The sequence below is a fragment of the Carya illinoinensis genome, chromosome 6 (assembly GCF_018687715.1).
Source record: "Carya illinoinensis cultivar Pawnee chromosome 6, C.illinoinensisPawnee_v1, whole genome shotgun sequence".
Classification (NCBI taxonomy): domain Eukaryota; kingdom Viridiplantae; phylum Streptophyta; class Magnoliopsida; order Fagales; family Juglandaceae; genus Carya; species Carya illinoinensis.
The window spans coordinates 10,820,000-10,845,725 of NC_056757.1; the positions used below are offsets into that span (position 1 = coordinate 10,820,000).

General features: G+C 34.1%; 1 protein-coding gene across 5 annotated transcripts; it reads right to left on the reverse strand.

Annotated features, from left to right (window-relative positions):
* Positions 1-14,680: 14,680 nt before the first annotated feature.
* LOC122313270 (actin-histidine N-methyltransferase) lies at positions 14,681-21,824 on the reverse strand. Of its 5 annotated transcripts, none has more exons than XM_043128106.1 (6): positions 21,482-21,622; positions 20,866-20,937; positions 17,278-17,454; positions 16,396-16,695; positions 16,039-16,302; positions 14,681-15,331 (listed from the first exon to the last, which is right to left on the reverse strand). In XM_043128106.1, the coding sequence occupies exons 2-6, from the start codon at positions 20,878-20,880 to the stop codon at positions 14,954-14,956; spliced, it is 1,134 nt and encodes a 377-aa protein (XP_042984040.1). In that variant the 5' UTR covers positions 20,881-20,937; positions 21,482-21,622; the 3' UTR covers positions 14,681-14,953. The 5 variants fall into 5 exon arrangements, with proteins under 5 accessions (XP_042984040.1, XP_042984039.1, XP_042984035.1 ...); XM_043128105.1 differs by having other exon boundaries at positions 17,278-17,466; XM_043128101.1 differs by lacking the exon at positions 20,866-20,937 and having other exon boundaries at positions 17,278-17,444; positions 21,482-21,824.
* Positions 21,825-25,726: the final 3,902 nt, after the last annotated feature.

The following is a 25,726-nucleotide window of genomic DNA, read 5'->3' on the forward strand; positions in this document are numbered from 1 at the left end:
TCTATCTCCACCTAAAGGAGGTTGAATAGTGAATTTGGGAATCCTCAAGGGGTAGCTTGAGGCGAGGACGTAGGCAGTGGGGCCGAACCTCGTTAACATACTGAGTTTGCTTCTCTCTTACCCTTACTCTTTATATTTATTGTTATTTCATATTTTGTTTATATTTTATATTATATATTTGATTTATAATTGTTATTTTTTTTAATATAATACAATTCAATTCACCCCCATTCTTGTGTTAGTCATCAGGGCAACAATTGGTATCAGAGCTAAGAGCTCTATTATAAGATTAACTATCTTTTGAGTTAAGATCTTATGGCTGACATTGCAGCTTCATTTGGTGAAGGTCAATCTAGCAGTCGGCCTCCACTCTTTTGTGGAGATAATTACTCATTCTGGAAAGTTAGAATGAGAATATTTCTTTAAGCTCAAGGTAGAGAAATCTGGAAATGTATTGTAAATGGATCTTATATTCCAACAAAAGTGGTTAATGGAGTAAAGGTCAAAAAGGAAGAAGAAGAGTTTGATCGTGAAGACGATAGATTTTATACTTTAAATTTAACTGCTATGAATTTATTATATAATACTCTTAATGGAAATGAGTTTAATAGAATAATGAATTGCTCTACGGCAAAGGAAATTTGGGATAACTTGGAAGTAACTTATGAAAGAACTTCGCAAGTCAAGGAATCAAAAATTTATATTCTTACTCATAAATATGAAATGTTTAAGATGAATGATGATGAATCAATTTCTAGTATGCACACTCGTTTTACTAACATCATAAACAGCTTGACAGCTCTTGGCAAAGTTTATTCCAAGATGGAGATAGTAAGAAAAATTCTCAACTCTTTACCAAAACGTTGGGAATCAAAAGTTACAGCGATTCTTGAAGCTAGAGACCTCAAGAAGCTCGAAGTCAATGAACTCATCGGGTCACTTATCACCTATGAGTACACATTAAAAAGAGGAGAAGAAGAAGGAAAGATGCTTGTTATAAAGATTTCAAACTTTTTCAAATGGATGTTAAAAGTGCTTTCTTAAATGGTTTTATAAATGAAAATGTGTATGTTGAGCAACCTCCAAGTTTTGAAAATCATATTTCCCCAAATCATGTTTTCAAACTCACAAAAGCACTATATGGACTTAAACAAGCTCCTAGAGCTTGGTACGAGAGACTCAGTGGTTTCTTGATTGAAAAAGGTTTTTCAAGAGGAAAAATCGACACAACTCTTTTCATTAAATATGAAAATGATGATATTCTTTTGATTCAGATTTATGTTGATGATATAATTTTCGGTGCTACTAATGAAAATATGTGTCAAGTTTTTGCTAAGACTATGCAGGAAGAATTTGAGATGAGCATGATAGGAGAACTTACATTCTTTCTCGGATTGCAAATTAAGCAAGCAAAAAGTGGGACATTCATCAATCAATCAAAATATATTAAGGAATTACTGAAAAAGTTTGAGATGGAAAATGCTAAGGAAATTGGAACACCAATGAGCCAATCAACTAAACTTGATAAAGATGAATCTGGTAAGCCAGTTGACTCGAAGATATATCGAGGTATGATTGGTAGCTTATTATATTTAACAACTAGTAGACCAGATATTATGTTTAGTGTGTGCTTATGTGCACGCTTTCAATCATCTCCAAAAGAATCACATTTAATTGCAGTTAAGCGCATTCTTAGATATCTTAGTGGTACAATTAACTTAGGATTATGGTATCCTAAGCATACATCTTTCGATCTAATCAGCTACACAGATGCCGATTATGCTGGCTGTAAAATAGATCGAAAAAGCACTAATGGAGCATGTCATTTCTTAGATCATGCATTAGTTTCCTGGTTTAGTAAAAAATAAAATTCTGTTGCACTATCTACTGCTGAGGCAGAATATGTTGCTGCAGGTAGTTGTTGTGCTCAAGTTCTCTACATGAAACAACAACTTGAAGATTTTAAACTCAAGTATAATCACATTCCAATCAAATGTGATAATACAAATGCTATAAATCTTTCAAAGAACCCAATACAACATTTTAGAACTAAGCATATTGAAATAAGGTATCATTTTCTTCGAGATCATGTGCAGAAAGGCGATATAATATTAGAGTTCACAAACACACACGATCAATTAGCAGATATTTTCACAAAGCCTTTACCAGAAGATAGATTATGTATGATCAGAAGAGAAATAGGTATGATGCATGCTATGAATATCTCTTAAAAGATAGACAAGAATCAATAAAAATAGAGATAGATTTTTTAAATACTTTTACATAAACTTGAGATTTTTAGCCTCATGTTTGAGACGCTCATTCTCTTCATACAATATCATGTCATTCTTATCCATGAGAACCGGCAAGCGGAATGAAGAATCTAATAAAGATTTCAACTGTTTATTCTTCTGGCGAATGATTCCTTCCCTTGTGTGAGACTCTTGAACAATTCGTTGAAGTACAACAATTTGTTCTTTGAGCTTTTCAATTTCATGATTTTTGACTTGTAGCCGCTGAGAAAAAGCAACAATAGAGGAAGAGTAGCGAGTCTCAAGACTCACCAAATCATAAATAGCATCAGAATCTGACTTATTAGTCAGATTATTATTTTCTTGCTGCAACATGGCACCAATGGCAGCTGCAGAAAGGACAGGAGATTCAGATGCAGAATGCCTCATGGATGGATCTAGAGAAATGTTAGAAGAATGAGCCATTGAGAAAAGAATAGAAGGCTTAAAACGAGAATGTTGAAAGAATACAGATGAGTTATAGAGATGAGATGAAAACTTGATGCGGATTGGATGAACTTCAGGATTGATTTTATAGAGATAGCATAAAGAATAAGACAAGCTATCATCCAAGTCAAAGAGCAATGTATTTTTTTTCCGATCGGTGAAAATGACATTGTTTGGAAACTCGAAGCCTTCAATCTCGTTTGTCAACAACATCAGACGATTTTTTCAAATCTCTAGCCGCATTTGTCGGGTCATGGACGGATGAAATTTATTTATTTATCTACAGTGTCTACTAACGCACCGTTTTCTTCAGGTCCATTTACTTGTTGCGGATCCTTTTTAATGATGCCAAAAGGGGGAGAAGTGTTAGACTAGAACATTAACATTGTTTGAATTGCTAAACTTATTATATATACTTGGAATTATATTTATACTTTTGCTTGAAAAACTAACGCACATTCTCAGGGGGAGGTTAAGTATTAATACAGGTTTCAGGTTCTATCAAGTATTTGTCATCATAAAAAAGGGGGAGATTGTTGAACCTAAGATTTCAAGTTTTGTGTAATTATATATTTACACATGGATTTTGATGATAACAAATGAATTCAAAGAATAAAGAAGTCTCAAACTCAAGTTGTCTACACAATGGAGTCAAGCACATCAAGGAAACAAGCATGAGCAAGAAGGGAATAAGTTCACATTAAAATTATAGAGTAATGTTGTAAATCTCTTCAAAATTTGAAATTAGGATTAATGCTCAAAATTAATATTTTATCATAAAACATTAAAATACATTTTCCACATGTGCATGAATATTTTTGAAAATTAAATTTGAAAATTTTGAAAGATGATTGATTGTCATCTTTTGCATGTGCATACCTTGATTAAAGGGTTGAATTTTGAAAATATTAAAGATGATTGATTGTCATCTTTCACATGTGCATGTTTTATTTGAATATTTTCAAAAGTGATTGATGCTTTTTTAGACTTATACAAAAGGTAGATGATTTTGTTTGAAAATTTTGAAAAGTAAAGTATGCTCATTTTGTCATATACAAAAAGTAAAAGATTAGGTTTGAATTTTTTGAAAAGGAAAGTGTGCTCATTTTGTCATATGCCAAAAGTAAAATATTAGGTTTGATTTTTTTGAAAAAGTGAATGATGTTGTCTTTGACAATTGAAAAAGAAGAACCTTTTATTTGAATTTTTTGAAAAAGTGAATGATGTTGTCTTTGACATGTGAATCTTTTTAAATTTGAATATGAAGTCTCATATGCTTATAAATAGATCATTTGAGAGATTCGCATTTACAACATCCAGAGCATACAACATTCATTCAAAGCTTTCATTCTCTCTTCTCTAAGCATTGAGCCTTAATCCTTATTCATTTTGAGAGATATAGTTTTGTGCTGTATTGTTCTTATTTCACTCATTGATGAGTGTTTTCTGATAACCTACTCACTATCAGCTTTTGTATCAGAAAAAGGGTGTGTATAACCCTTGTACGTGTAGAAAGTATTCTATACTGGGAATAGTTGAATCACCACTTGTAAGGTGATTGCAAGTGTAGAGGGTGTTCTACACGGATCCTTTGTAGCGGTGTTGTTCAAAGGTGTAATAGGTTTCTATCTCCACCTGAAGGAGGTTAAATAGTGAATTTGAAAATCCTCAAGGGGTAGCTTAAGGCGAGGAGTAGGCAGTGGGGCCGAACCTCGTTAACATACTGAGTTTATTTCTCTCTTACCCTTACTCTTTATATTTATTGTTATTTCATATTTTATTTATATTTTATATTATATATTTGATTTATAATTGTTATTTTTTTTAATACAACTCAATTCACTCCTCTTTTTGTGTTAGTCATTTGGACAACACATTTTCTCCAGTCTAAAATCATGCTTATATTTACGAAAATTTTTAATAAAAAAAAACCGGGGGGGGGGGGGGGGGGGGGGGGTGGTTTGGTTGACAATGGAATTTGCAACCTTCTTGTTTTTATCAAAAGCACCTTATCAGACTGACAATTCACTCTCGAAAAATTACATTAAAAGTGGCCCAATCCTTTAGGCTAAATATATGAACAGTAGCGTTTGATTCTTATCTGGGCACAACCTTTCTATAAGAAGCCCAAAGAGACAATAAAAAAACAAAAATAAAATTATTATGGAACATTAATGTTAGACGCCGGGCCTCGAGCCTTAATGAAAGAGAGACAGGCGGCTGGGCTTGGTCCAATTGATCACATCACTCCAAGTTTAGGCTCCCATGTTGCAGGTCATAAACCTTGTATCATAGTGCATGTGATATTATATATATATATATATACACACACACACGGTTTGAGCACTTGCTTAATTAAGTGAGATAAGATTTTTAATAAAAGTAATATAATTTTTTACAAAAAATTAATTAATGCACTAAGTTAAATCACCTCTTTGTGAAATCTATGTTGCAATGTTCTCCAAATATAGCAAATGCTTATACATGATATGAATTTAATGCTTATGTATGATCCATAGAAAAGTAAAGAATATAAATGCAAAAAGTTCAAAATATGGTAAATCAATACAAATTATGGACGGTGAAATCAAATTATCTCCCACCATTTTCTGTTATTTCTTAACAAATATATAAAAGAGATATATCTACTGACTTTAAAATCAAAAGTACATCAATTTCTCTTAGTGATTACGTTTGCAACTTAAGACTTAGAAAGTCAACATCTATAAATAAAAAGTGTTGTGAGAGACATATAATATATATGTTACTATAAATAAATTGTATTCAAAGTTGTACCCATCATGAAATTAAATAATACTATAGAAATTAGACAGATTGTGAGAATTAGTTATGGATTTAAACTTAATTAAAATGATAGTAAATTATAAACGAAAATGTAATTTTGATTTGAGAAAATAGAAAAACAAATATACGTATATGACTGGTAATAATAAATATATATCTAAGGAATAAAAATCATAGATAATCAAATCCATAAACAAAATAATACACAAATACACATCTTAGATAATCTACTAATATTAAATAAATACCAACTATACAAAATACTTGTATTAGGATACTACTAGCTAAATCTTCTAATGACTGACATTCTATTTTTAGGATTTTCTGCATTATGTATTCAACATGCACTTTGATTAATTTTGAAAGAAAAGACTGCACATAATACACTTACAATCTACCTACATAGCAAATGTCTTCATCTAAAAATTATAATTTTGAAAGAGTAGTAACATTTTTAATTAAAGAAAATAGTGATTAGAAATAAAGATTTGTTTGTCCACAAAGCATGCAAACTCGAGATACAAGAGAACGTATTCATGAGATCCCTAGAGAATTTTTTATTATTTTTTATTACTCATTGGCCATCAAACATAAAAACCTTTGATTGAAGAGATATTTTTTCTCAACTTTAACCATGTGCATGCATCATTCTTTCTCTTCTTTCAATGCAACAAACAACCTTAATCTATTGCAAATAAAATAATTAAGGCCAATATTAGCTAGCAAATTAGCGAATAAATAAGAAAAATTATACTAGCAATTAGATAGCCACTTATTATAATAAAATAGAAAATAGATATCTTACTTATAGAATACTTTAATGAGGGTTTTATGTTCACCTGACAGAATTAATGTTCCCCTAACTTTGATATAATATTTTCCTTCGGAATGGTTAGAATGGTATTTGTTTATTATCAATAATAAAGGGTGATCCAAGAGACCCTAAACATTATTCTCAAAGCCTTTCTCTTTGGTTAAACCAAAACATGCTTCGACTCAAAATATGAAGACGGTGCTGGGGACAAAGAAACATAAATTTTGAGCTGAAGATATCCAACAAGAGGTTGACGTGGTGGAAAGCTATTGGCTGGTGAGAAGCTGGGGTTTACGTGGCACGAATATCCCATCTAAATTAAGATGGACTCATAATATAAATGTAATTGAAATTTCTGAATAATTTAAATTTTACAACTTGAAACTATAATATTAAATACAACTGTATAATATGTACATAGAACTACCTTTAATCTTCTTTCTTTTTCCCTTCCCTTCCCTTCACCATCTACAGTGAAATGGAAAATTCCTAACTAACTCCACGCTTTTTGTTATATCATTTCTTGGCCATGCCTTGGAATCATCCAATGCATGAAGACGTACACGTGGCAATTCAATAAGATTGCATATCATGTTAGGTCTCTTTTTCTTTCTTTGTTACAATTTCATCTCAATATTAAAAGATTACTGCTATTTTAAGATTTATATAGTATTTATTATTTATATTACATAATTTAATTTAAAAGATAAATTTTTAAATTTAAGTCTTATAAATTAAATTTTATTATTTAAATATGTGATCCGTACAGTAATTTAATAATATAATAACTCTTTATTATTTTTAATACTTTTTAGTGAAAGTGAAGCACAACGTGCCACTTAAAAAAAATTATTTTTTTGTTGTTTTTTAATGTCGATATAGCAGTCAAGAGAGAGAATTTATGTGGAAAGAAGTGCACAACTATTTCAAGCACAAAGTTACATGCACACCATGTGATCATATCATTTATGCCAGATGTCTCGAGCTCATTGGAGTTTGGGGGAGCTAAAAGGATTAACACAAATCTAGTTGAAAGCGCTCAAAATCTCAATAGTGATCTATATGTAATTATATCCGCCACGTGGCAAAGATGCCTAATGACTTCGCGCATACTGATCACGCAATTACGTAGTGCGTACAAACTTTCCGCGCGTTTTAGACCACATATAAAACCAACCTTACGTGTACGTAAGAAATGCACGAAGTTTACAATTTCCTCTTCCTAGTCTTTGATTATGCTTTATTTTTTCTGAAATGAATAGAACTTTTATTCTAGATTTTCCAAGTTACAAGTGACAATTAGAATTCAATATATATCTTGAAGCGTCATAGGGTAATCTTCTATCCAGATTCTTTCCTCAGCCTCCCTAATCGTCATCTTTGTCAACTTGTGAGCTACCCTAAGGGTAATGAGTCTGCAATTAGTCCCAAATGTCCAAGAATTTGTCTGAATAATTTGATTTCTTTTGAATATTGCTTTTTCCCTTGACCAAACTTCATTTGTAGAAAGACAGTTCTAAAGGATATGACATACTGATTCAGTGATTCTTCATCTTGTTGACATATAGGACGTAAGGAATCCTATGTTATTTTCCTTTTATGCAAGTTCTTTTTTGTAAATAAAAGCTCGTGGCATGCTTTCCATAAAAAATTCTTTACTACTGTTGGAACAATGAACTTCCAAACTGCTTTTCAAGGTCCTTCCTTATTGTTGCTCGAGCACTCTCCATCCTTCCTTTTTGCTCGATCCGTTTGTGTAATACTAACTTGTGGAGTTTAGTATTTTGCTCAGACTTAGCGCGCGGCAGCCCACATATCATTTATGCTTCCTGTTTAGTGAAGACTTCATGAATGAGAGAGGTATTCCACCATACCGTATCTCTCAACTTTGGCTTCTTCATGTAGGACTTTCACTAGTGATTACACCTTGAGTGAATTAGGTTAGGGTAATCATTAATGTTTCCAGATTTTGATGCTATTACCATCCCACTCCTTATAAAACCCTCTTGGAGTAGACCAATAGCAAATGGATACTTTTTCAAGACATGGAAGGTCTTGTAATATTTTTCCTTGAACACTATAGCTGTAATGACTGAGGGGATTATAAGAATCTCTAGGCTTGCTTTGCTAGCAAGGTCATATGGAAGCATTCTAGATCTCGAAACCCCTCCTTGTCCTTTTAACAATCCCATCTTGCTCCAACTCATCCATATTGTTATAGTGCCTCCCTTGTCATATTGATCCCACCAAAATTTTTCTATTATTGAATTTTTCTCCTTACACAAGGTTTTTGTGAGTTCAAAATTAAACACTCAATTTTTGTGGTGATAGCCTGTATCATTGCTTTTAGTAGGACTAAAAGGACTTCTTTGCCAGCTTGAAATAGGAAGTTATATCTCCAATTATTCATCATTTGCCATATCCTCTCTTTGATGTTCTTAAAACAGCTATACTTTGATTTTCCTACCGGAGCGGGCAACCCCAGATATCATTCATAGCTATTGCGAGTTTGCACTCCTGCCTCATCCAATGTCTTCTCTCTATTGTTTTTATTTGTACTAGAGCTAAAGAAGACTAATATTTTTTGTCTATTGGTGCACTGGCCAGAAGTTTTTTCATTTATTATGAGCAACTTTTGTATCTTTCTCCATCCCTTAATGTTTGCCTTGCAAAACAAAAGACTATCATCTTAAAAAATAAGTGATTAATCCTCAAGGATCCCTAAGCAACCTTCAACCCCTTTATCTCATTTCTTTCTTCACCTTGAGATTGAATTGCACTCAGACATTCTTCACATAGAAGAAAATGCATGGAGAAATTGCCCCCCTTGTCAAATCCTCCTTGTAGGGTGGATCTCCCCGTGTAACACCCTGTCCCTCCAGAGCTTTTAAAGCTAGAGGAACCAAATGCTATTAAATTTAAAACATTTACATTCTAGCACAAAGTATAAAAGATTTCATAATAGTATAGAAGAAATCATACTGTTTTATTAAAAATAAAAACCTCTCCAAATAACATTATTTGGTAGCACTTATTAAATGAAAATAAAATCATGTTACGTGCTACAAATTTATTGAATCTGTAACATAAAATCAAATTTCTTTCTCGATGTAGGAATATCATAATCCTTCAATCCCTTTTGTTTCCTCTCCTTGATTGTCTATCCCCCCATTTTGGTTATTTGATTCCGATTCCAAATAATAATTTCTTATGATTAATATAGATTTATATATTAAGACTGGGCATTTAACCCGAGAAAAAACTGGAACCGATTAAAATACCCAACTTGAATTTGATCGGTTTGTATCTGATCGGGTCTCCAACCCGTTACTAGTAATGGTTATTGTTCTGGATATCAACCAAAGTTCGTTCCGTTTACTATTTTGGTTTGGAACAAAATATTTCAATATTGATACGTTTCAGTATACCGTTTCAGAATAGACGTTAAATAGATAAACTATATATAAAAAAACTATATTTTAAAATAAACTCAATAAAAATCTTAAAAATATTCATACAGAGAAACCCAATAACATTTCTTTAATATAAATCTTAAAATATATATATAACACATATTAATTAATATATTTATTTTATTGTTAAAATCATAAATACACCGAGTTGACTTGATGCAGATGTTTTATAAAATAGTATAAATTTAAATTTTTCTCAATTTAGAGTTGGCATCAGAATTTTAAAAATACTTATATATTATTATTATTATTAGACAAGACAAAATTGCAGTAAATGTCAGACATTGGTTAAAGTAAAAAGTGTTTTGGTTTGGCCGGAAGAGTCTCGCGCGGAAAGTGTAGATGAGAAGAGAGGATTTGATTAGGTAATAACATTTCAGTTTAGTCCCTTATTCTTTAGCTTATTTACTAAAAAAGGAAAAAAAAAACATTATTTTAACGTTTGATTTAATTTCGGACCAAAATGACTATTTCGGCCAAAATACTGAAATCTGATCAAAATTAATCAAAATTTTTTAAAACAGTCGAAATTTGCTCCGAAACAGAACAAGTGCCTACCCTTTACGGTTCTTATTATAGCATGAAAAATTCTGATCATTTCAATTGAAATGGAACCATTTTTAAAACTTTGATATCGACCCATCCAACTATAAAAACATCCTTATTTTCAATTCTCAAATCCTAGCCACCCAAGTCCCATGATTGGATGAGAAACCAGTCTCCATCTCCAAATCATTGATTCATTCTATTCACAATCGCAAAACAGTAGAGGCAAAATCATCAATCATTCCTCCCATAGTCATGACCTCAATCACTCCTTCGCACTTGACCCAGATGCCCCACCTAGAGTGCCTTATCTTTTAGCATGTGTAGCAAGGTAGTTTTTCTGGCATTATCAAGACCAAGAAACAAGATCTTCGCCTCCTTTTGCTAAAGACCCAATGATGCCAAAACTCCATAGAACCAGTCAACAAGGAACGTGTTTTCTCCAAGACATTTGGCACGCTGATTCAGACCGTATTTCCCACCAAAAATCAATTGTGTGTTTGGAGTTCGAAAAAAATGAGCTTCAATTGGAGTTGTAGAAAAATTGATGAAAATGAAGGAACGGTGCTTATATGCTCCAGTAGAGGTAGGAATGGTGAACAAGAATAAAACTTTGTTGTGGGAGAATTTGAATTAAAGTAGTCAAGGCACCTGACTCCGTTTGTGGAGTTCTATGGGTATTTTTGGTTCAATCAGTCTTCAAATTTCTAAAATTTGTATATTTGAATTGAATTTGTTGTGGATTTAGTTGTTTGGCTCATGAGAAAACAAAGGAAAAAATGAATCTTGATGCTGAGTTAAAAAAAAAAAAAAATGGACTCTATTGTAGTTTTAGTTGTTAGGCTCTTAAGAAAACCAAAGAAAAAATTAATTCTAATGTTGAGTAAAGAAAAAGAAATAGATTCCTGTTGTGGTCAGATCATGAGATTTAATCCGATTTTATTTTGATCGGTCGAGTCAGGTCAAGTCTACTTGATCTCTGAAATGGCTCTAGACAAGTTGGGTCAGGCCCAAACCCACTTGTTTCAATGCTGGTTGCAGGCTTAATATATAGGGTGGTGCTAGTGTGCTGCCTAGCTTTGATTGCTGGTACAAATTTTATTTTTTATTTTTTATATTTTTTTAATATAAATATTTTTAAAAGTATAAAAAAGTACACCAATACACTAAAAGTCCTTTCCTTAATTATTAAGTAAAGAAAATTTTTTAAAAAAGATTTAAATACATAAAGTCAAAATGAAAGACAAACTCATGAAGCAAATTAGCATTTTCCTATATATATATATATATATATATATATATGTTTTTGAAACATGATCAGTCAATATTTTTTAAAAATATATATGTTTTTGTTTAGATGAAACAATAGAAGGAATGCCAAATTATTAAAAGAAATTACCTATTTTATATTTTGTTTTCTTACAATTCTTCATCTGCTAATTCTAACGAAATATTTTTTGATCGTTACATATATTAATATCAAATTTCTTAATTATATTAATTATATCATTATAAGTATTATTATCATAACTAAAGAGTTTTGATATATCAATAAATATATATAGTTGTTCCCTTCTAAGACTTCCAAATCCAACTTGGGACAACTGTCACGTCAGTACTGGTCCAGATTTGACAAGTATAAATAGAGCAGTGGGTCATATTTAGTAATGACTGAAACACGTGTAAAACCGGTTGGCTGTCCAACCAATCACTATGCTTTTTCTAGTACTAGTCATACTATTCATGCTTTGACCAAAACTGGTTAGCTACATTATTAACCAATTAATTATACCCAAAACAAAATTAATATATAATTCTTTCTTTTCCTTAATAAATGAATATTAGAAGGGGCACGTTTCAATTATGTCAAACTTAAATTATATATATAATGTTATCTAAAAACCCTACACCACGAGAAGTGTATATATATATATATATATAATTTTATGAGTGTAGATCTTTCCAACAACATTAAATATACCATAAATGTTATAGAACAAAATTTTCAATAGATGGATTTGAATTTTTGGAGTTTCTGTTTTGAAATCTATAGTCTAGAGTGAGAGAGTGATATATAAAATAAGAATTTTATATGTAGTTATTTTTACGCACTCTATTAATATAATTGACTGCATTAATTTTTTTTAATATAAAATATTTATTTTGATCAATCACATTAATAGAATATATAAAAAATTTATAAAAGTGATTGTATAATGCATCACTTCTCATAACATGTATTCAGTAATTAATACTGCTCAAGAAATTTTCTTGAATAATTAATATTGTCAAATCCACTTTATGTGTTTATCTCTCTCCGAGATTTAGACAAAAACACTAAAAACTCTAAATACGAAGACAATAAGAAAAATATTTCATCAATCAAAACTAATAACATATATATAATGGTCTCAAGCACCATTTAAGAAGCCGACAGTGGTTAACCAACCCGTCCAACTATTAAACCACACGTATATATAATATTTTAAAAAATAATATTTATAGTTATAAAATATATAAATATCGTACACTTTTTTTAAAATAAATAAATAAATATAAAATTTATATAAAAAATTTTAATAATAAATCACATTCTTTTTAAAAAGAATATATAATATTTACATAATTTATAATTATATCTGACATGATTCCTAATATTTATATAAAGATACTAAATCCCTATTGGCACGGAGTGGTTGACCATGCATGCGCGTATCGGCAGGCAGTATAGTAACCCAGGAAATTATATGGCAGCCGAAGGGTCCAATTTGGTAGGATGTCGTGTGGCATATCTCTCTCTACGTCCAATGGTACAAAATTGATTTCATCTGCCTTTTTCGACCACTTTCCTTTTTCCCATCCACACTATTCATAAAGAAATCGTGTCTCTTTCCTCTCTCTCCATAAGTACCATATGGCATATCCCCCCCGGCATCTCTATATTATATATATAGTTTTCAAACACATACAAACCAATACATAGGACGTAATATATATATCGAGTTCCACGCAGCCTAGGAAAAGGAGATTCGGGGTGCGAGTTTTGCGTGGAAGGTTTGGCCTCCAATGGAGCCCCAGAACAGCAGCAGCAGCAGCAGCAACAAGGAAAACAAGAGCAACGAGAAAAGCGTAGACGGAGATGGATTTATGGGTGCTCCAGTTCACATCCAAGTTATAAAGATCAAGAAAGAAATCGAGATAATCAAGCACCCGTCGCTGCAGCAGCCGGAGATGAGGCGTGTCAATGTTATCCGAGGATTCACCTGGCAGCCGTCACCTTCGCCGCTGGGATTGGCCGACAGGCAGCCCATCTCAGTTATTGGGAACGCCTAGAATATCTTATTTTAGCAGTATCTGTCTGCCACGCATCGATCTTTCGTTAACCAGTTTCTGCACTTGGGGTTTTATTTTGTTTAAGACGTTGTATGTACATATTCTTGGTGCAGGATTTGATGGAAACTTTACTACTTTAGGATCATAGGTTGAAAGCTTTTATGCGGTAAGAGTATCATATTTCCATGCTTTTCTCACTTTGGATGGAATATGCATGGTTTAGATCAGTTCTACGTAATAGATATCTTTCTGTGTTTGCTAGCAAATCTGAGCAAAATCGGAAACCCTTTTTTTTTTCTTTGTTCTTTGATATTGTAGTCCTTTTGGTTTGGATAGGCATTTGTTTTCCCACCATATTTTCCCTTGTCCGTTAAGGAACCTCAAGAACAGCCTTCTTATCAAAAAGGGTAGGACAGCCTTCCTTCCACAACAAGTGACAATTATTGCAAGATGAATTATTTGCCAATGCAAATCTATGTCTCGGTTAGCAAGTAACATAACTTGATTAAGATTCGTATCTGGCCGAGGAAAAGGGAAGAAAAAGAAAAGAAGAAAAAGAAGAACCTTTTACACTTACCATGTGTACACAGAGAATGATTGGTATAGACAAAGTAAAACCTTTTACACTGAACTATTATTATTTCTGTGTAAATCTTCCAGCCCACATTTTCTCTCCCAACATCACATAAATCATTCCATGGTATCGTTATTAAAAAAAAGACAACATCAAGAAAAGCATGTATGCAGGACGGAAATTGATGTCTTAACCGAAAAACGTAGACCAAGTGTTCAGAACTCTTTTGCATTATTACATTCTGTTGCAAGGCAAACCAACAAAAGGAAACCTGCCATTTTCAGCTTGATATCTCTATATCGTGTATTTATTGAATTTGGACATGCGTGAAATAGCGGTAGGATAAACCCAAGATATCCGCTTCATAGCATTTGAAAAAGAAGGTGACAAAGCAAAGGAAAAGAAAACAGGATGGCCATATCTTGATAAGGGCAGATGCAGTCATGGGGAAAAGTTGACATAAACCCAGATGCAAAACCGAAGGAGTTGTCGCCAGAATTGCCAGTCAAAATTTTCTACGAACTTAGGTAACCGAAAAGTAGAAAGATAGCTGAAACGAATACGAGAAAGAAAACAGTAAAAACAGAATGACAACATACATGCCAACATTTGGAATGGTGAAGATCCCTGCACCAACAAATCACATTGAAAATGACTCCATAATCATAAATTAGCCTTGTGCCCTTTCTTCTTCCTTTGACGAGAATAACTTTACCCTCCTTGTGAGATCTCTCATCACATCTATAATCATATATTTCTTCTGCATTCTGAACTGGATGGCTAACTCAGTTGAACCTGAGACACCCTCTTTCAATAGTGATTCATCCTCCATTATTTTGGTGGGAAAATGTCCTAATGCAATAACACAGAGCGCAATAATCGTTCGGAAAGCAGCTACTTCATTTGCAATACCAAGAGGAGCTTCAGCTGATAAAGATGCAAGTGTGTTCAAATCATGCTTGTGAACTGTATCCATGTCACTCGCAAGGAGTACTCTTAAGGCTGCCAAAAATCGGCCATCCACTAACTCTGGACCTCCCAAGCTTACCTGTTACAAAACCAAAAGAAGGGACAAATGAAATGGCCACTCTAAAACTATGAAGTGGAAGTTTTCCATGAATTTTGTTAAGCTCAAGGCTCCAAATTATGCCCAGTGAAAAGCCACTACCAGCATACAACTTACAACATTAAATTTACAGATGACATCAGGGAGTTGGATATGTAATGAGGGTAGGCCTTGTCATAACCCTTTTTATGGACAAGGCAACGAGTCTTGGTTACTTTCCTGATGCGAAACTAGCCACAGAAGAATGTCTATTTGTATGGTCTAAAGGGGCAGTTTGTTCAAAGTTTATCAAACTGAATCAAAGGGAAACAAAGTATTATGTCGAACATCCTACAGTCCTTATCACAAGGGATGGCACAAGCCTCATTTTTTTTCATATTCCGGCCAAATTCTAATAGATAATCATGCTAAGCATAAAACACATCAGAAATGATCTATTTTGACGCAGATTTCATAAGCAGTTTAAAATAACTGAATTATGACACCAAGTGCAACTTCAAAGTACAAGCCAAAGAAGGGGAAAATTAACAGGGTTTAAAAAATAACTAAAATTTCCTTCACCTGAAAACAAGGAAAAAAAGTAGACAATGAAGCTTTTGCTCCAACTCAAAGTGTAAATGAGGAAACACATTTTTATTAGTTAGAAAATCACGCCAAAAGAGGACCAATAACATTAAGAGAGCAGAGACCTTGAGAAGAGGAGTTTCTCCGTAAAAATTTAGCTGAGATAAAATGTCTTCCTGCCATGGAGCTGGAGCCGAGAAGCTGGGTGAAGAAACTCCAGCAGCCATGCTTGCAGCATCCAAAAGAGCTCCATCATATCTGAGCTCTATACAGTCATAGGGGTTGGAGTGTATCACAAATCCATAATCCAGCAGGAAAAGATCATTGTTTAAACAGCCATAATTAAGTAATAAGGGATCATTTTGTTTGATCACTTTTGCTGCTACAACCTGGTTTGAAAAAGAGAGAGAGTTTAGCAACCTACTTTTACAAGTAAATCAGATTGGATTTAAAGAATACTGGAAAGAAAATATACAACATGCCTTTATTGGAATCTTCAAGTTCCCAGCATCTTGTTGCTGAACTATTTCAGAATTTGGATTGAAGCTATGGTTGCACATATCGATGAGTGGAAGCATCATGGGGACATAGTTGTGGGTCCCATCTGGGAGCATTTTACCGTGCAAACGAAATGCCCTAGAAGAGACTGCTGACATTCCCCACCCTAAGGAGGATGCATCTACACTTTGGCCACCAAAAGGGTGATCATCTGGTTTCAGATCTTCAAGAATATGTCTCACTTCTTGCTCAAAGTCAAGAAGAAACCGGCATCTCTTGTTTACCTGTTTGAAGAAAATTGCTAGCATCTTCAGATCATAGTGCAAAATCAATTGTACTCAAGGAATCTCTACAGAGTCTATAACTGAAAAACTCGGATTTAGGTGTTGGATGGCAGATGCATGTCTAAGTATCAGCTCAGTCTAAATTGTTAACTTAATTATTGAAGAGTCTGATGTTTTACTTTTGTATTATAGAGCAAAGTAAAGGGTGTATCAAGCACAAGTTGAGATAGAGTAACTAACTAACTATTATTGAGTTATTGAAAATTTTCCTTTCTTACCCTTTTACATGCTTCAATATGTTTGGTTGGTATCTAGCAAATATTCCACGTTTATACCATCTCACATATGTTAGACATGGGTACTTGACACATTCCGTATGTGTTCATGTAACACAGAACAAGCATGTATACAAAATCGTAACCAAGAGAAACCACAGGCAAAAACATAACCAAGAAATTCTGTTGCGGTTTTGGCCTTGATTGGATTTGTGTGGCAGGATTTTGCTGCATCCCACGTGGCCTTTTAACAATTTTGGTTCAAAAACATTATATATATTGTCTTTAAGCTGCTCAAATGTCATACCTGATGAAGAAGAGGAGCATACTGCAAGTTCTTTATATCCTCCCCAGGGAAGAAGATGGGTACACTGTAAGTTTCAGGGAGATTGCTGATGTATGGCCACCAGTAGGATCCAATCTTTGCTCTTTCTTGCAGAAGCTTCAAACCCAATTTCATTGCCCACAGTTCCTCTGCCAAATCCTTCCACAATGTCTAATTTACTCATATTCAAAACTCAATACAGCCTAATTTATACAACTTGATGTTATTAACCTATACCGCATAAAGAATCCAACGAGCAATCACACAAGAAAAGGGTCTAATGTTATGCGATAAATAGATAAACGTATGCATGCCGTAGCAAAACTTACTAATCAATAGGAAACTTAACCACAGTTCCTCAGATTATTTGACCAGTAAAACTTATATATAAAAAAAAAATCTCACCATAATAGCTAATGTACGCAAAAGCTTCCAAAACAAAATATTGTTTTGTTTTTTTTTCCTTATTAATATAAATCGTTCCCCTTGAGGGATTAGGGTCGGTCCTTCACTCACCGCCTCGATTTAATGGGTGATAGTGACGTGACTTAGTAAACTACAAAATACTTGTTCTAAACAATAATCACGTTTTTGTTCTTAAGAGTTAAGAGGAATCTGGGTATCCTGGATATAACGTAACAACAAACAAAAATAAATTCTATGCACGTTATACCATTACATTACATCTTAAAATGATTTCTCAAGTTAAGGAATGATTAATATTGAATAAAGCTTCGTATATCACCCCTCAGGCCCTAAAAAACAAAATAAAATAGAAGCTCATAAGAAACTCATCTCTAGGCCCCTGAGATTCCAAATGCTGAATGAAAGTTTTTAAAAATGTGATAACATTCTGCAGAAGAATGGTTGCTTTAAAAGAAAAATCGTCAGTAACCCTTTGGAGTCATTATGAATCCCATAAGCAATTCTCTATTCATTGTTTTCATAAGTAAAAAAAATTTCACCAAGAAGCTCAAAATGTGTACTCCAAGTTCACAGGTTTTATACAAGAAGAATACCTATCTAGAGAGAGGAAAAGATATCAGAAAATATGTAAAGTTTAGCCCATTAAAGTTTGTAGAAATGGTCAAAAAGTTCTGTATTGAAAAAGAAAATCTTGAGCTCCTTCATAGTTGGTTCCAGGTCCTCAGAGATTCTAGCATTTTTTCCCTCCAAGTACACCATAGGAAGTAGGAACTATTTTCCACACTGCAGCAATTTGTGGGCTCCACCTACACTCTCCAAGAGTCAAAAAGATCCTCACTAACATATAACTCAAGACAAACCAACCCAACAAAAAAATCCAATCAACAAAACACCAGCCATCTTGCAATAGAATAAAAGATGATCCACAAACTCCCAACTCCTTATACACATGCAGCAGCACCACTCAATCACAACAATCCGTTCTTCCTCAAATTGTCCATGGTGAGAGTATTTACCTTGTCTAAGCAAAAATTGCCACCCTTAGAGGCACCTTTAGTCTGCCATATCTTCTTCCAAGGAAACAGGTTGTTATGATGAGGAATAAGGACATTCTAGAAAGAAAGATTGAACATCTCTCTTTCTTGGAGGGAGCCCAATTAATCTGGTCTTCTCCTCCTATTCCCAAACCAATGGAATACAGCTGATTAAAAAATGCATTAAAGGTATCAAACCTTCCTATTCATCATTAGCTTTCTCTTAATGTAATAAGATAGATACCAGACTCTCCCCCAATGCCAAAATCACAACTAAAAATCCACTGAAAGAGCATTCCCATATATGATCACTCTTAAGAATGTTCTACATAACATTATTTGGCTACACAAAATCTAGCAAGTGACAACGACAAATCTTAGGTCCCCAACATCTGTAGCAAGAAGGAACACTTTTTGGCCATTTTGCAACCAAAATATGATAAAAGTATGACCTTTAGATAAGAGGATGAAAGAGAAACTAGAAGCAAAAACAATGAACTCTCATGAAACCTGAAGAAATGGAAACCAAATTCTTCAAATACAAAGGAGAGAGTAAGAGGAGAGAACTAAAAGAATATGTATACATTCTCATCAAACTCCAAAGTGGTAAGCTCCAACTTCCCAAAGTCCAGAAAACCAGAATGCCGATCTAAAAGGTGTAAATTGCCATTGCTCTAGAAACTCCTAATGAAGCAATAACTTTGTAGTTAATACTTATGAGTTCTGATGTAAAGCGGACTGCTCATTCCTTATCATCCATCCTAGGCTTTTTGTTGAGTTTGGCTTGATTTCCTGCTGAAAATGGCATTTTTGGGGCTTGGCTTAACTGTTGCTCGACTTTGGCTAGAGCAAAGTTGGCTCAACAGTCCACTTGAGCGAAGCAACAACCAGAGAGTTCACTCGACACTTGCTCGACAGTTAGCTCGAGCGAGTGCTTGACCTAAATGTCCGCTCGACATGCACTCAACCCTTCGCTCAAGCAAATGTTCTATTTTAACCGCGTCGTTTTGTATAAATACATCTTATTCTTAATGTATTTGGGCGTTTTGAAGTCTTGGGGATAGGCCAGAGCCCAAGGAGAACGCCAACAAGAGAGAGACCTGAGTTCCATTTGTGAGCTTGAGAGCTCATTTGGGTGTATTGGGGCATTGGGATTAAGGAGTGATTTGTTATATCTCTCTTGTACTCCATCTTTGATAGTGAATTCCTTTGAAGATTGAATCCGCCAGTGGACGTAGGCTATGCTCTAAGCCAAACCACTTAAATCTTGGTATCTTTGTGTGCTTGCTTTTGGTTTAACTGTTTTGATCTTTGTTTTGCTTCCGCTATTGCTTTCTTTAGCATCTAGCTTGTATCTTGATCTCCACTACGACCCCAACACTTTCCATGCCTTTTTTTTTTTTTGCATGCACATAAAACCACCACATATATTAGAAGCAAGCATGTAAAGTACTTTAACCCTGGGTGGAGCCTATTTTTGGCAAAATAATAAAATTTACTTTCCATAAGTCTTACTCTTCTCATGATAAGTATGAACGTAGCAGAGACTAGAAGTCTTGGCTGTTATCTAAATATGCAAAGATATAGGCTGCCTTCCTTAATTGGTAAAGTATACTGAGACCACATTAATTATGAGTTGAGGCATAAATCATGGATTCTTTCACATATGTTAGTACCCATATTTATCCTTGACAATTATCCAGTAACCAGTTATGATCAAAAACCTAGTGATAGAGAATGCCACCAACCAGCCAGCAACAATTTATCTCCAAAAGAATCAGTATTTATTTATTTGATGAGTATAAGAATCAGTGGTTATATCTTAGCTTCATCCCAAGAATACCCATACATCAAGGACATTTCTCAATAAACCATAACCGTCATTATAAACTGAATACTGTTAAGGAAAATAAATTAAATATTAATAAGAATCCTATGTTGTATCACGCTAGAAAGACAGTAAAGACATGCTTAGAACTCAAAAGGCACCAATAACATAACAAACTGCAATAGCTGACAGGAACCCTAGAATTATAAGCAGCAAGGATATAACTAAATCTAAGGCCATGAAAAGTGTACTACAATTGCTTGCCATCATCTCATGCTTTACCTGACTGTTGACCATCTTAGGAAACAATTAAACCCGTTGTTATGCGACTGTAGCAACTTGAGTATTGAAATGCTGCGCACAAGCCCAGACAAAGAATTCAATTTTCACCAGATGTCCAGAAAAGACTTGATGGAATAATCTAGACGCTACATTTGCTTAGTGTGTTCCTTTTATGGAGAAAGAATTTACCATTTCACCTTAACAGACATTATGTTACTAGTTAGTTCCCTTTAAAAACCAATAAGATGCCTGCCTCATTAACGTGCCTTCCCCATTCTGCATCATTACCATTAAGTGATATAGGAACAACTGTTTGTTTGCAGCTGAAATAAAATTCACATAAAAGCAGTTCAAAAAAAATTTAAAATTGCACGTTGTTGCGCACACAAGAACACTCCCAGAATTTCCAAAAGAACAAAACAGATCATATTAGCTATAATTTTGAAGAACCCAGCATCCACGACCATACTATTAGTCAAAATCAAACGCCTTGGTTTTCCAGGGAGAAAATGCAAAAGGTAAATATCCCCATGAATAAAACATTTCAAAAAACACAGTCTACAACATGTCAACATATAGACTATCTGAATTAAGTATAAAAGCAAAAGCTCCATACCAGGAACTCGGTGAGCCAAATTGGCCAAAACAGAGTCAAGACCATCTCCAACGTCTGACTCAAACCTCAAGGGAACGTGATCGGGAAGGGCAATAAGGTCGGAACCTTTCGGTATTTCTGCAGATGCAGCGAGTCCAAGACCTGTGGTGCCATCCTCGGCTATCTTCACCGCCGGATGTACGAACCCACCTTCCCTCCGGACCCACTTGATAAGGTCAGGTGGGTGTGGCACCAGGCGAGCAGGACCAGAGGCGGACGCTGACGTTAGAGCACGGCAGTGGGTTAGCGAGGCCATCACCATCTTTGATGCAGCCATGTTGGAGCGGAGCCACTGATGTCGCTGACCACACGCCCATTTATAGCTCTAGCCTCTCTTCTTAATTTTCCTTTTCATTTTTATTTTTCATTTTTATTTTTATCATTACCCTTTTTATAAAATGGAGAATTATGTTATCATCCACTACCATTTCACATATAATTATATACTTACAAGGAAATTATATTTTCGAGTCGATACAGAGAATACACCCAAAAAATATTTACATAGTATAATTTAATTTAAAAAAATTAAATTAAATTTATTTTTTTAATTTCTATAAAAAATTAATTTTTATAATTTAAATCTTAAAAATTTAAATTTTATTATTTAAATGATGTGGACGCTATACGTTACATATCAATTTAAGAATAGAATAATTCTATTTATACTATTTTTAAAACTTTTTTAAAAGTCTTATACGTTTATTTTATAACTATATAATCGATTATGTATTAACCGCCATATTTTATCCATAACCAAAATTAATCTACGGTAAGCATTAATTTTGATCGAACGATGAGTAGGATTATGTTATTTTTCTTATTTGTTTTACACACAAATCTTATGTGGTTGACTTCCTTAGGTCAGGAAAGATTCATACTAAACTCATAAGTTAATATATTTAGGTCTTAATTTTAAACATTTTGAAATACATATTCATTCTAATCAAGTCTTGTAACATTTATCTAGTAAGTTTTGGACTTATACATGACTCTGCTAACTTGTTGAAGTCGACAATCAGATGCTCGCATCTTAAAAAATGATAATTTTATATACAGTCTTGAAGTGTACAGTCATAAGAAATGTACATTGTAAATATCATTTTTTCTCAAAAAGTAAATCTTAAAGTCGGTCCGTCCATTATTTCTCAAATAACAACCCTCTAATTGATGAGTACTAAGTAGGCTTCCCATTTTAATTACCATGTGACCGCACATAGAATATCTGAAAACTCATCCTCACCCCCTTCTTGGACGGAAACAAGAACACTCATCCCCTCTTGAAGGCTTACCATTTTGTCCTAGAAGAGCACAACTTTTCTTATGCAAGCAAGCAAACAAACAAAGCTACTACTAGAGGCAAAAAGGCATAGGGTTTGAAGAATTTAAAAAGCAGAAGCCAGGTTGCCATTGGAGATGACACCGCTTATCAAAAGCTTCTCATCAGGAGCCCAATAACAAGCTCTCAACCTGACAATGTTGGGGTGATTGATTTTCCCAACGGTCTGTACCTCCGCCACAAACTCCTTGTACCTCTGTTGGTCGCCTCCCTCTCTCAGCCTTGTTACCGCCACATAGATCTTCTAGCACCACCTTGTATACTATCCCAAACATGCTCTTCCCAAAGCCATTCATTATGGTGGGAACTGGGAACTCCAGAAATTGTTTGGGTAAGAATCCAGCAAGCAGTTGGCTGGAAAGACGAATGATTGAGATGAAGAAGAACACGGGATGGTATTCGCAGGGATTGGTTGAGTTGGTGGCAATGGAGATGGTGGGCGATGGAGATAATGTTTGAAATTACTGGTTGCAATGGAAATGGTGTCATGCAGCTGTGGGCGATAGATCTTGTGTTGTGCGGCGGTTTGAAATTTGTGAGGAGCTCAAATTTTCAATTAAGGCGATTTGTGTGTTTGCAAGAATTTTGATTATCCAGTGTGATCAGCCTTATGTAATTTGTTTGGAATCACTGACATGGCGGACTACTATTGATGCAAAGTGGTACTCTTTCTCAAAATATCACTCATTATTTGCAATTTCTTAAAAACCTTCTCCGAATCAATTTATAGTATTGTTTTTTCTGCTACTCAATACATGAGTTTGCCCCCTAAAACTTTTTTTTTTTTAAGGAAAAATTCATTATAAAACTGAGAATTACAATTAATTCTTATCCACCCAAACAATCATTACCTAATCTATTGACATGTTGGACAATACAAGCATTAAACCTTCTCATTAAACTCTTAATTTTTTGCAGCAGATGAAATAAAATGGAGAATGATGATGTTGTTTCATCTTGAATAGCCTTGATCATCATCAAGCAATCACTCTCCAAACTAAGTTGAGAAATGCCATATTGCAAGCAGAATTGTAGTCCTCTGAGCATTGCAAGAAGCTCCACTGCCTCATATCTGTAACATCTTGTTCCTTTTTACTGATAGCAAGCAAAATCTCACCCTTCTAGTCTCTTAGAATTGCTCCCACCCTTACCCTTTGTTGATTTGGAAATATAGCTCCATTAACATTTAGTTTGACAAAACCAAAAGGAGGAGGTTGCCAACTACAATGTGATTTCAATTTGGATTGTGGAGTAGCCAACTACTCTTGAGAATATTTCTATATAGACAAGGCATGAGATACCATTTACTTAGGACTTAAAACAATCTTATCATGCACCATCTTGTTTCTCCTAAACCAAAAGCCCCAAGCTAGTACCAAGAACAACCCCACATCTTCGATTGAGCCTTTTCCATGGATATCCAATGCAGTTTCTAAAAAGCTTCTTTGAACCACATTATCGAGTACAGCAGGCAAAAACTGTCTCCAAGTGGTTTGAACAGAAGGGTAGTATAATAAGGCATGTGAGATACATTCTAGATCTTTTATACACAAACTGCATATATGATCAACATTGACATATTTCTGCAGTAAATTCTCTGTAGTGGGTAGACAATTCTTACATGCCCTCCAAGCAAAAATCTTCACCTTATGAGAGATTTTAAGCTTCCATAGCCTTTTCCATAGAGTTAGCAATTGATGATGGTGAGAGCTTCCAACATCTGACCCTATCTCTCTTTCTGTCAATAGTTTGTAAGCATTTTTTACACTGAATCTTCAATCCTTTTCTTTCTTTCATATTCTCTTATCTTCTCCTCATTCTGGACTAAGTATAATCTTTAAGTGTGTCAACTATTTCATTTCTCATATGCTCTTGTATTAAATTAAGAACCTGCTGTAGTGAGCTATGACCAGGAATCCAGTAGTCTTGCCATATATGAATGTTCCTTCCATCACCTACACGCCACCAACGATCCTTCAGCCGATAATTTTTAGCTTCCATATTCCCCTCTAAGAATAAGAAGGGTTGTATCCTAACTTTGAGTTAAGAAAATAAAAATAAAAATCAGTGTGGAAAGTATTTTGCCTTAAACAACTGATGCTTAAGAGTATCATTTTCTTGTAAAATCCTTCAGCCTTGTTTTGCCAAAGGTGCCATGTTAAACTTCTTGAGATCTTTAAACCCCATTCCTCCACAGAATTTAGAAGCACACATCTTGCTCTAGCTCACCCAATGAGTTTTCCTTTCATTTTCTTTTCTGCCTCACCAGAAATGTGTCATCATCCCTTCCAACTCCTTACATAAGCTTTCAGGCAACTTGACTTAACTCATAGCACAAGTAGAAATAGATAAAGAAAAAACTTTAATAAGAATCTCCTTGCCACCTTGTGATAGCTATTATTTTTTCCAAATTTGTAATTTTTGCCACACCCAATGCTTAATACCAGAGAAAGCCTTAATTTAGCTTTGCCAATCATAGGTGGTAACCCAGGTAATTTTCATATTGCTGAAAAATTCTTCCCCCCATACTGCCATGATGTCCTCTTTGATCTCAACCCTTGTGTTTCTGCTGAATACCATATCAGTCTTCTCTTTATTGATTTTCTGACCTGAAGTGATCTCATACTTTTCCAGTAGCTCTTGAATTTGCTTGTTTGTATTAATGTCAGTTTTACAAAAGATCACACTATCATCTACAAATAGCAGATGGTTTATTCTTGGTGCCCTTCACAGATTTGTGTACCTGGTATAAATTGATTCCTATCTACTTCTCTCAAAAGATGGATAAGCCCTTCAGTATATAGAAGAAAAAGATAAGGGGATAAAAGATCCCTTTGTCTTAACCCTCTGCTAGGAATTATATGTCC

Bases quoted from the DNA above. Each gene is read 5' to 3' on its own strand.
- LOC122313270 (XM_043128101.1), bottom strand. From the start codon at position 21,797: ATGGCTGCATCAAAGATGGTGATGGCCTCGCTAACCCACTGCCGTGCT. The intron at 16,696-17,277 runs GTATGACATTTG...TTCTTCAAACAG, and splicing joins ATGCTCCTCTTCTTCATCAG to GTAAACAAGAGATGCCGGTT. The intron at 15,332-16,038 runs GTCTCTGCTCTC...GTTTTGTAACAG, and splicing joins GAGAAACTCCTCTTCTCAAG to GTAAGCTTGGGAGGTCCAGA.